Source organism: Chiloscyllium plagiosum, unplaced genomic scaffold (assembly GCF_037043375.1).
Source record: "Chiloscyllium plagiosum isolate Xiang-an unplaced genomic scaffold, Cpla_swu_hap1 HiC_scaffold_13, whole genome shotgun sequence".
Lineage (NCBI taxonomy): Eukaryota > Metazoa > Chordata > Chondrichthyes > Orectolobiformes > Hemiscylliidae > Chiloscyllium > Chiloscyllium plagiosum.
Genome location: NW_028270151.1, coordinates 485,475 through 498,028, shown reverse-complemented (window position 1 = coordinate 498,028; position 12,554 = coordinate 485,475). Strand labels below are relative to the sequence as shown.

General features: G+C 41.2%; 1 protein-coding gene across 11 annotated transcripts in view; it reads left to right on the top strand.

Moving 5' to 3' along the window:
- Window positions 1-12,554, top strand: part of mecom (MDS1 and EVI1 complex locus) — a 1,207,227-nt gene that overhangs the window by 1,064,686 nt on the left and 129,987 nt on the right. For 7 of the 11 annotated variants that reach the window (XM_043702876.2, XM_043702878.2, XM_043702874.2 and 4 more), the window contains 2 exons: window positions 5,553-6,915; window positions 11,681-11,771. In XM_043702876.2, coding sequence (XP_043558811.1) covers window positions 5,553-6,915; window positions 11,681-11,771 — 1,454 coding nt within the window. The remainder of the gene's footprint in view (window positions 1-5,552; window positions 6,916-11,680; window positions 11,772-12,554) is intronic. The other 4 variants (XM_043702880.2, XM_043702877.2, XM_043702879.2 and 1 more) reach the window with 1 other exon arrangement.

The following is a 12,554-nucleotide window of genomic DNA, read 5'->3' as shown; positions in this document are numbered from 1 at the left end:
TTCAGTCCTGGTCATCTCATTATAAAAAGTTTGTGGAACCTTGAGAGAAGATTTACCAGAATGTTGCCTGGACTGGAGGGCGTGTCTTATGAAGAAAGGTTGAGGGAGCTAGGGCTTTTTTCATTGGAGCGAAGAAGTATGAGAGATGACTTGATAGAAGTGTACAAGATGATGAGAGACATATATGGAGTTGATAGCCAGAAACTTTTTTCAAGGGGGAAATGGTTATTATGAGGGTCATAATTTTAATGTGATTGGAGGAAAGTTTAAGGAAGATGTCAGAGGTTAGTTCTCTACCCAGAGAGGGGTGGGGGCATGGAATGCACTGCTGTGGTGGTAGTAGAGTTAGATGCATAAGAGACATTTAAGTGACTCTTGGATAGGCACATGGACGATAGTAAAATGAAGGATATGTAGGTTAGTTTGATCTTAGCGTAGGGTAAAAGGTTGTCACAACATTGAGAGCTGAGGGGCCTGTACTTTGCTGTACTGTTCTATGTTCTGTGTAAATCTGTTTGAGTTTCTTGAAATGAGGGGAGGGATCTGGATTGTGTTGATTTCAGCCACACCTTTAGAAAGTTCCTACATGGGAAACTGATAAAGAAGGTAAAAGCTCATGGGACCCAGGTAACTTGACAAGATGGATCCAAAACTGGCTTTGAGATAGGACATTGTGGTGGAGGTTGTTTGTGTGACTGGAGGTGGGTGTCAATGGTGTACCACAGGGATCAGTCTGACCTTCCTTCAGCATTGGGCATAAAAGATCCTATGGCACTATTCAAAGAAGAGCAGCAGCATCCTTCTTTATCCGATGCTCAAAATTAATCCCTTGGCAATCATCACCAAAATTTAGTGTTAATTTCACTCCTATTTATGAATTATTGCTGAACACAAATTGACTGCCAAATTTAACAAAACAACAGTGACTGTGGCCTGGATTATTACCTTTTTTTATGGAGGGGGAGAAAGAGAGAGAGAAGGAGAGAGAGAGAGAGACCCCCCCCCCCCCCCCCCCCCTTCCCCTCTCTCTCTCTCTCTCTCTCTCTATCTCTCTTTCTCTCAAGACAGAAATGATGGGTATGGCCATAAATCAGAAGTTGAAAATCTACCTTCATGCTTCAATGGATATACACCTGGAAAATTAATAATGAATTAATGAAGTAAATGGCAATAATAAGGTGATGGGTGACTAATTGTGTCACCTAACATTGATTGTGTTTTCTCTATAAAATCCAAGAACAAAGGCATTGCCGGTCATTGTGCCAGTTATAGAACACGAACAATTACTTTTCCCCTAAATTGATGGACATTAAAATTGGGAGTTTTAACAACTGTTGGATAATTGTCAACATCAGTTTTATGATCAAGAGCTAAACTGAAAATCTACCTATGCTTTTCCATAAACATTAAATGAACCTGTGACTGATTTGGTTAAGGGCTAAATTCTAAGCATCCAATAAAGCTAATTTTTAAATCCTAAATATATTCTAGAATATCCATGACTGGGTCCATGGGAAAATAAAAATGTACTTAAAAGGAAAAGACTTACAGTTCATCTGTCCAAAACTTATTTTGTCAACCATTTTAATTCTTAAGAACAACTAAAAGCACGCCATGCAGCAGCATCAGTTTTAAGCAAATGATCACCTTGTATATTTTCTAAAATTAATGAATATTATGAGTTGGAAATATCAAGCAATCAAATAGTTTGAAGTCTGACAGAAACAATAAGATCAGAGGCATGATGATGGAGACTGTCAGATAGGGTGGGGTGGGTAGAGTTTTCAAAACCATTCAATCAAATTTTACTCACTATCTCTGGTAATTATATTAAAAGGTTGATGCAGGACATTTTTATGATCAACTAATGGTTTTTGATCATCATACTTATGGGTGTGTCTATGTAATAAACACACCACTAAGTTAGGGTCTTGGATAACTAAGTTATATCATGATTCCTCAGTATTTCCCTGTGGTAAATTTTACTTTCTCGAATCTGGTTAAGTAAAAGGCATGTGTCTGATTTACATGAATAATTTTATCGATGTACCATTAGAATTGCCTGAGTTTCAAAAGAAAATGAGAAGAAAGTTGATCATATTTATTTGTTTTTTTTGTTTTAGAGACACTATACTAGTGATTATAAATAGAGAACATTGAGAAGTTTGAATAAGCGTCACAGCACTCTGTACCTGCCATTTTGAAAATGTTAGTTCTTTTGTTGTAATGCAGTAATGAGGAAGAAAGCTTGCAGTTTTTTCCATCAAAGCTGTTATCATCCTAAGAAGTTACTGTCTTAACCAATAGTAGAAAGCAAAATCGTTACTAGTGTCGGTCAGGTCCACTCAGTATGTAGCTGTTCTGGAAAATCACTGTGCACTTTAGTTATATTTTAATAATTACAGTTTGGAATACTTTGTAGTACAAGAAAATAAATATTTTCAAAAGGGTCAAAGAGTGTTTTGGCCTAAAGATTGCTGCTGCCAATAATAATGGACAAACACAACTTATTTTTATATCTTTCCTTTGCCTGCTGCTTTTACAGCAGCAATAGTTTAAATGAGTTAATGCTTCCATTAACGTAACAGAGTAAAATCATCTGAACTTTAGTTTTCACCCATAGCACTTTCCAGAATTTTTGCTTAATGATTTCACAACATAAACACTAAGATTTTCAGTTTCGCTTTTCTTCAACCTACATTATTTCTGTCTTTAATGGGAATATCTGTATTAGTGCCAAAATAGCATGTAGGCAATTCTCACAGGTTTCATTTCCTTTGAAATCAATGGCTTGACGATTTAGTGATGCTCAGGTTATGTCATTTCATAAAGTTACATCTCAAGTGGGTAAAAACCATGATCAGATGATCACAGACATGCAAAAACCTAATCATAATGTTTGAAGCTGCATTGCATGCTGACCAACAATGAGAGAATTAAAACACAGGTTAATATTTAGGTGTGATCCTTTATCAGAGTTGAGCCCTTAGAATTTGTTTGTAATGTACTAATTTCCTCTTATCCCTGTTGCAGGTTACATACTAATTATTTATTTAACATCGTTCAATTATTATTCCCTCTTTGTCTCAGACCATCTTCCCTTCACCAGCCTTGGGCAGCTGTGTGATCCAGAACAAGAATAGTGAACTGACCTTAGCTTGTGAACATACAACATGGCCCTAATTGGTAACATATTCTAAGTGTTTTATAAATTCTAACTCAAAAATGACATGATACTCTTGAAATTAGAATTAAAAGAAAAGCAACTGCAATCTGTAAAGTTGTATGAAGTCTGTGCAACACATTTCACTTTCATGTTTAAAATAACTGGGAATCATTCAGGTAAAATTTTATTTGAATTGAGAAGTAAAAATTACAATTAGCAATAAAATGCTAGAAAGATGCACTGAATAAAGTCTTCAGCAAATTTCTATGGGACAAGATAATGTCTCCCAGTCACTGCTGATGCTGGAGACCAGAGTCAAAAAGTGTGGTGCTGGAAAAGCACAGTAGGTCAGGCAACATCAGAGGAGCAGGAGAGTTAACGCTTCTGATGAAATAAGCATTTCATCAGGAATGAAGCTCTTCATCTTCCTAGTGAAGAGCTCATGCTCGAAACATTGACTTTCCTGCTCCTCGGATGCTGCCTGATTTGCTGTGCTTTTCCAGCTCCACATGTTTTGACACTGCTAAATAGTAAACCTAGTTAGAAACAAAAAAAAACTGCAGATACTGGAATCTAAGGTAGACAAGCTGGAGGAGGGAAGAACACAGCAAGTCAGTCAGTATCAGAGCTGGAGAAGTCAACGTTTTGGGTGTAACCCTTATTCAGGAAATAATAAACCTATACACCTTTAGCATATACCCACATCCACACCACTCAACCACTCAACTCCTCATCTGTGCCCCTAAATAATTTCTGAATTCAATAATTTGTAAATTTACCAAATTTGACATCCAAAAATAGTCCTTTGATACAGTTTAAGTTTTATTGCCTATCTTATAGGTTAAGCAACTCAAGTAGTTATGAGCAAAAACAGAAATTGCTCAAGAAACCGAGCAGCTCTGGCAGCATCTGTAGAAAGAGAAACAAAGTTAAGGTTTTGAGTCCAGTGACCCTTCTGCTGAGTTGCTCCAGCAATTTCTGTTTTTGTTTTGGTCTTCAGCATCCACAGTTTTATTTTAGCAGGTTTTTGGCTGCAGTTTATTTTTAATTGCTGTGTTTTTGCATATTATTAGGTCAGCTTTTCAGAGGCTGCTTAGGTTTTCTGAAGCTGTTGGTCAGCTTTTATTAGTTGTGAAGGTGAGCATATAGTTTGAGCTGAAAGGCAAAGATATATTGCATAATTACTGTATTAAATTTGTTGATAGTTTGTTATGGACATCACCAGTGAGCTAGTAGCATTTTTTTATTGAAAATCTATAAAAAGCTATCAGCTCCCTTCAGACCAATGGCATCTATAAAACCCTTCAGTGCATTCTATTTATCCTCAGTATTTAATGTGAATGAGGTTACAGTAATATTCAAATGCCAGAAGGCTACCATGAGTAATAGTAAGAGGGGAAATCGAGGACGTGATTGTCGGTCCATGGGAACCAAGAGTGCAGGATGGGATACATTCAATTCAGCTTCCTTCTTTTCAGCTTAAAATAGCAATTGGATCATTGCATTGTGATAGTCTGTCAGTCTTTTATAAATGTTGAAAAATAGTTGTTGACAAGTGATTCTGTGCATTCAATACCCATTGTTTTCCTTCTTTGATGTGCAAGTGATGAGTATGAATGCAGCAACAATTCACTATAAACCAGTGAAGATCCCTAGATATGGCCAGAGACTCCAGGATTCTTTCTTAAAACAAAAATCTGGATCAATTCAAAAATTGAGTTTATTATATATCTGAATTCGGATTCAAGCACAAATATCATCATTCCAATCAGCTATAAACTCAACCATGTACAGAGGAAAATATGTCACCTTGGGGCAGCATGGTGGCTCAGTGGTTAGCATAGCTGCCTCACAGCACCAGGGACCCAGATTTGATTTCACCCTCGGGAAACTGTCTGTGTGGAGTTTGCATATTCTCCCCTTTCTGCATGAGTTTCCTTTGGATGCTGTGGTTTCTTCCCACAATCCAAAGATGTGTAGGTTGGGGTGGATTCTCCCAAATCTTTGGTATTGGTGATGTGCTTGAAACCAAAAACATCCATCCTCCTCCGCCACTGAATATGACATATATCACAAAAAAAAATTAAGTAAACCTGAGATTTCTTACTATGTGAATACTTCCAGTAGAAAAAAATTCCATGCAGCGCAGTTATGGTTAAATTATGATTTGATATTTTTCAAGTTGGATTTTCATTTGGCCTAACAACTTTATAATCATAGTATTGTAGGTTCTATTTACGCATTGAATTAAATTAACTAGGTCTCAGACTTCCACAGTATAATCTTTGCTGTATGTAAATTATTCATATCATGTCACAACTCCACATGTTCAGTTCTCGTTGATATATTGCTTCATAGGTGACATGTTTTCACTTTTCATTTGCAGGTGAAGTTTGTCGCAAATCATATACACAGTTTTCTAACCTATGTCGTCATAAAAGGATGCATGCTGACTGCAGAACACAAATCAAATGCAAGGACTGTGGTCAGATGTTCAGCACGACCTCCTCATTAAACAAGCATAGACGATTCTGTGAAGGCAAGAACCATTTCACTACAGGGGGATTATTTGGTCAAGGCATTACTCTTGCAAATGCTCCAGCTCTGGACAAGTCCAGTCTGGTTAACATGAATCATAGTAATCCTGGTCTTGCTGACTATTTTGGTGCAAATAGGCACCCAGCTGGACTAACCTTTCCAGCAGCCCCTGGCTTTCCATTTAGCTTTCCAGGTTTGTTTCCTTCAGGTCTTTACCACAGACCACAATTGATACCTGCCAGCTCACCAGTGAAAGGACTATCAGGCACAGAGCAGAACACCAAACACCCAAGCCAATTGCTGACATCACCACAGATCCTCCCAAGCACACCAGACATTTTGAAGGCTGTAAATCGACAGTCATCCTCAGATGAGGTACAATCAGCCAAAGTTCCAACTGACAAGTCATCTGAAGAGAAGCCACAAGGTAAAACCAGTGATCATTCGGAAAGCAGTGACCTTGATGATGTTAGCACACCCAGTGGCAGTGACTTGGAGACAACATCTGGATCTGACCTGGAAAGTGACATTGAAAGTGACAAAGAAAAAAATAAAGAAAATGGTAAAAGTGCAAGTGATAAAATCAACAGCCCTCAGGAAGCAGTCCCTATCAACAACAATAAGAAAGAATTTTCCAACCACTCACTTTTTTCCCCTCCACTCGATGAACAAATTGCTGTGACAGGAGCAGTTAATGATTCGATAAAAGCTATTGCTTCTATTGCAGAGAAATACTTTGGTTCTACTGGACTTGTTAGCATGCAAGATAAAAAAGTAGGGCCACTTCAGTATCCTTCTATGTTCCCATTTCAATTTTTCCCTGCGTTTTCTCAACCAATGTATCCATTCCCAGATAGAGATTTAAATGCTGCTGTACCCTTAAAAGTAGAACCACAATCACCAGGTGAGCTGAAGAAGCTAAGGAGTGGGAATCCTGAGTCACCATTTGACCTTACCACCAAGCGCAAGGAAGAGAAACCAATGCCAGCTGTGACCTTAAAGCCACTGGTCTCCCATTGTGTCAGTGAAGAGCAACCACTGGATTTAAGCATGAGCAGCAGAAGCCGAGCTTGTGGAGGCACACAGGTAGAACCAAGGAAAAACCATGTGTTTGGGGAAAGGAGGAATTCAAGTGTTGACCAAGCCAAAAGCTCAGACCATTCCCTGCAGCATGCCAAGCCAACCCCTTTCTTCATGGATCCTATTTACAGGTAAGGCAGTATGTTGCATTTGGTTTGATAGTTTAATGAAAATTTAAATGAAAACTAATGAGCATTCTTATTCCACAGATCAAAGTAATATAAAGCAGAGTAATTCCATGGAGTCAATTTTCAATTTGAATGCAACGTTGTAATTTTCAATAACCAATCAAACCATACTTGTAGTGGCTCTGCAGTCTCACAGTTTAATATTATAAGCCTCACACTTACTTCTCATTGGTTGGAATATTCTAGTTAAACTTAAAAATCACACAACACCAGATTACAGTCCAACAAGTTTATTTGGAAGCACTAGCTTTCGGAGCACTGCTTCGTCATCAGGTGGTTGTCCAATTAATTTAGTTAAAATCTAGTTAAACTTAGAATCATAGAAGCCCTACAAGTGCTTAAAGAGGCCATTCACCTATCAAGCCAGCACTGACCCTCTAAAACATATCCCACCCAGATCCACACACCCATCTCTAACCCTGCATTTCTCATGGCTAACCCACCTAGCTTACACATCTCTGGACACTGTAGTCAATTTAGCATGGCCAATCCACCTCACCTGCATACCTTTGGACTGTGGGAGGAAACCAGAGCACCCAGCAGAAATCCATACTGACACAGGGAGAACATGGAAACACCACGGTCCGCCAATGAACGACCTGCTTCCACACTGTAGTGATTCTATGATTCTACAGTTCCACACAGATGCAGTCACCCATGACTGTGGATCAAACCCAGATCTCTGGCACTGTAAGGCAGCAGTGCTAACCATTAAGCCACCATGCCACAGGTAGCACATTTGTTTTATTCCAGTTCAGAAGCGCTTCATAAATTCCAAGTTATATTATCATTATTTAAAGGAATAACATCCATTATATCAGAATCATATGTTACACTTCAGTTAAACTATCTTAGTATGCATTCCTCTTGCTCACAGCTTCATCTTCATCTTTATTAGTTTATGATTAAGTATAGGAGAAAGTGAGGGCTGCAGATGCTGGAGATCAGAGCTGAAAATGTGTTGCTGGAAAAGCGCAGCAGGTCAGGCAGCATCCAGGGAACAGGAGAATCGACGTTTCGGGTATAAGCCCTTCTTCAGGAATGAGGAAAGTTTGTCCAGCAGGCTAAGATAAAAGGTAGGAAGGAGGGACTTGGGGGAGGGGCGTCGGAAATGTGATAGGTGGAAAGAGGTCAAGGTGAGGGTGATAGGTCAGACTGGGGTGGGGGCGGACTGTATCGGCGCCGCCTCGTGCTCCCACGAGGAGGTTGAACAGTTCATCCACTTCACCAACACCTTCCACCCCGACCTCAAATTCACCTGGACGGTCTCAGATTCCTCCCTCCCCTTCCTCGACCTTTCTATTTCTATCTCAGGCGACCGAATCAACACGGATACCGACTCCCACAGCTACCTGGACTACACCTCCTCCCACCCTGCCCCCTGTAAAAACGCCATCCCATTCTCCCAATTCCTTCGTCTCCGCCGCATCTGCTCCCAGGAGGACCAGTTCCAAAAACGTACAACCCAGATGGCCTCCTTCTTCAAGGACCGCAATTTCCCCCCCGACGTGGTCCACAATGCCCTCCACCGCATCTCTTCCACTTCCCACTCCTCCGCCCTTGAGCCCAGCCCCTCCAACCGCCACCAGGACAGAACCCCACTGGTCCTCACCTACCACCCCACCAATCTCCATGTACAGCGCATCATCCGCCGTCATTTCCGCCACCTCCAAACGGACCCCACCACCAAGGATATATTTCCCTCCCCTCCCCTATCAGCATTCCGTAAAGACCACTCTCTCCATGACTTCCCTCATCAGATCCACACCCCCCACCAACCCAACCTCCACTCCCGGCACCTTCCCCTGCAACCGCAGGTGGTGCAAGACTTGCGCCCACACCCCCCCCCTCACCTCCCTCCAAGGCCCCAAAGGAAACTTCCATATCCGCCACAGATTCACCTGCACCTCCACACACATCATCTATTGCATCCTCTGCACCCGATGTGGCCTCCTCTATATTGGGGAGACAGGCCACCTACTTGCGGAGCGTTTCAGAGAACACCTCTGGGACACCCGGACCAACCAACCCAACCACCATGTGGCTCAACACTTCATCTCCCCCTCCCACTCCACCAAGGATATGCAGGTCTTTGGACTCCTCCATCGCCAGACCACAACAACACCACGGTTGGAGGAAGAGCGCCTCATCTTCCGCCTAGGAACCCTCCAACCACAAGGGATGAACTCGGATTTCACCAGTTTCCTCATTTCCCCTCCCCCCACCTTGTCTCAGTCAAATCCATCGAACTCACACCGCCTTCCTAACCTGCAATCTTCTTCCTGACCTCTCCGCCCCCACCCCAGTCTGACCTAACACCCTCACCTTGACCTCTTTCCACCTATCGCATTTCCGACGCCCCTCCCCCAAGTCCCTCCTCCCTACCTTTTATCTTAGCCTGCTGGACACACTTTCCTCATTCCTGAAGAAGGGCTTACGCCCGAAACGTCGATTCTCCTGTTCCCTGGATGCTGCCTGACCTGTTGCGCTTTTCCAGCAACACATTTTCAGCTCTGATTAAGTATAGTAAATTAACAATCATTGGTAAAAATTTCTCGTTTTAAAATATTACATCTCATTCCTCTTTATACAGTCTCATCTACTGAAAGCGTCTCACTACAAAGCAAAACAACAAACCTATTTCTTTTCATCCAACAAGAGATTGGGGAGACACTGAATGAATACTTTTCTTCAGTATTCACTCAGGAACAGGGCATTGTTGTCGATGAGAATACTGAGGCACAAATAAGTAGAATGGATGGCTTTGAGGTATGTAGAGAAGAGGTGTTGGAAATCCTGGAAAAGGTGAAAATAGATAAGTCCCCTGGGCCTGATGGCATTTATCCTAGGATTCTCTGGGAAGCAAGGGAGGAGATTGCAGAGCCATTGGCCTTGATTTTTATGTCCTCTTTGTCTACAGGAGTAGTCCCAGAAGACTGGAGGATAGCAAATGTGGTTCCCTTGTTCAAAAAGGGGAGTAGGGATAGCCCTAGTAACTATAGGCCGGTGAGTCTCACTTCTGTTGTGGGCAAAGTCTTAGAGAGAATTGTAAGGGATAGGATTTATGCACATCTAGATAGGAATAATGTGATCAAGGATAGTCAGCATGGTTTTGTGAAGGGCAAGTCGTGCCTCACAAACCTTATTGAATTCTTTGAAAAGGTGACGAAGGAGGTTGATGAGGGGAAAGCGGTAGATGTGGTATATATGGATTTTAGTAAGGCGTTTGATAAGGTTCCCCATGGTAGGCTACTGCAGAAAATACGGAGATATGGCATTGAGGGTGAGTTGGAGGTTTGGATTAGGAATTGGCTGGATGGAAGAAGACAGAGGGTAGTAGTTGATGGCAAAGTTTCTTCATGGAGTGCCGTCACTAGCGGTGTTCCGCAAGGATCTGTTTTGGGACCATTGCTGTTTGTCATTTTTATAAATGACCTGGAAGAGGGGTTAGAAGGTTGGGTGAGCAAGTTTGCGGATGATACGAAAGTCGGAGGAGTTGTTGACAGTGAGGAAGCATGTGGCAGGTTACAGCAGGATATAGAGAAGCTGCAGAGCTGGGCAGAAAGGTGGCAGATGGAATTCAATGTAGCTAAGTGCGAGGTGATTCATTTTGGGAAGAATAACAAAAAGATGGGGTACTGGGCTAATGGTCGGATACTTGGTAGTGTGGATGAGCAGAGGGATCTTGGTGTCCATGTACACAGATCTCTGAAAGTTGCCACCCAGGTAAATAGTGCGGTGAGGAAGGCATATGGCGTACTGGCTTTTATTGGTAGAGGAATTGAGTTCCGGAGTCCTGAGGTCATGATGCAGTTGTATAAGACTCTGGTACGGCCGCATCTGGAATATTGTGTGCAGTTTTGGTCGCCATACTATAGGAAGGATGTGGAGGCATTGGAACGGGTGCAGAGGAGGTTTACCAGGATGTTGCCTGGTATGGAAGGAAAATCGTATGAGGAAAGACTGAGGCACTTGGGGCTGTTTTCACTAGAGAAAAGAAGGTTTAGGGGTGACTTGATTGAGGTGTACAAGATGATTAGGGGGTTAGATAGGGTCGACAGTATGAACCTTTTCCCGCGTATTGAGTCGGGTATTACAAGGGGGCATAGCTTTAAATTAAGGGGGGGTAGATATAGGACTGATGTTAGGGGTAGGTTCTTCACTCAGCGAGTCGTTAGTTCATGGAATGCCCTGCCAGTAACAGTGGTGGACTCTCCCTCTTTATGGGCATTTAAGAGGGCATTGGATAGGTATATGGAGGATAGTGGGTTAGTGTAGTTTAGGTGGGCTTGGATCGGCGCAACATCGAGGGCCCAAGGGCCTGTACTGCGCTGTATTCTTCTATGTTCTATGTTCTATGTTCTAATGTAACATTACACTAACTCATAGATTCACAATGAAGTAAAATTCCCAATGGGCTTCTCCTTACTTCTTCTATGTGGCTGGTTCTTCATTTGCTGCAGAGACCTGTATCTGATGGTCTGGCTGAGCTTACTGTCTACAGAATCACAGACATAAAAAAAAATTGACCATGACCAAAAATCATATTTTTAGAGATTTTCTTGCATCAAACTTTGGACTTGTCTGTTAATAATTGCTTTGATTCAGGCAATAAACTGATTAATATACTGCCCTTTGTATAGGCTTTTCAAAATGGTTTCAACAACTGAGATTAATTTTGTGAATTTTGTAAACAATTTTGTCAAAGTAGAGTGGAGAAAAGGAAACTTTCTGACCCAGTTGAAGCACTAAAGGAGAAGTACATGAAACCTACTCCTGGTTTCTTATTCCATCCACAGGTAAATCAACTTCCTTATTAAATGCATTAACATTAATGAAACAGGACCAATGTTATTTCAGACTAATGCTTTTGGATTATTATGTTTTGATAATATCGTGAATTTGTATTTGTTGTGCAAATCGAAGAATGTCATACCTCCCCAGCACATTGTATTTGTGTATATTGTAAGTCAGAGATAGCAAGTAGCATTTAGAATTATTTTTTATGAAACGTGAGGACTATTATGGTCCAGTTGCACAGTTATATTATTGTGTTTTATACATAGATGTACAAAGCAAGGAGTACACTGTGTTACTGTTTATTATCAAAAGGTATCTTGAAACCCAGTTATGAGTCTACAGTTCCATGTTTGTGAAGGGATTACATTTAGTGAACAACTTATTATTGTTTATTATGTGACTTGGAAGAAGAATATGAGTTGTTGTGGCCAAATTTGTTCATGGGGGAAAATATGAAGAGGGCAAAATCTGTAAAAGGATATTGGTAGGTTAAGTTTAATATAGTCATAAAGATCTACAGCCCAAAAAAGGTCCCTTTGACCCATCACATCAGCAGTGGTCAACTCAACTACCTCGCTTTTCTAATCCCATTTCCCAGCACTTGGCCCATAGCCTTGTATTCCTTGTCATTGCAAGTGCACATCGAAATACTTCTTAAATGTTAGTGATCTTTGAGAAGATTTGTAGCTTAGGTTGATGATAAGTCTGTAAGTTAGCTCGCTGAGCTGGAAGGTTTGTTTTCAGACGTTTCATCACCGTGACTAGGTAACATCATCAGTGAG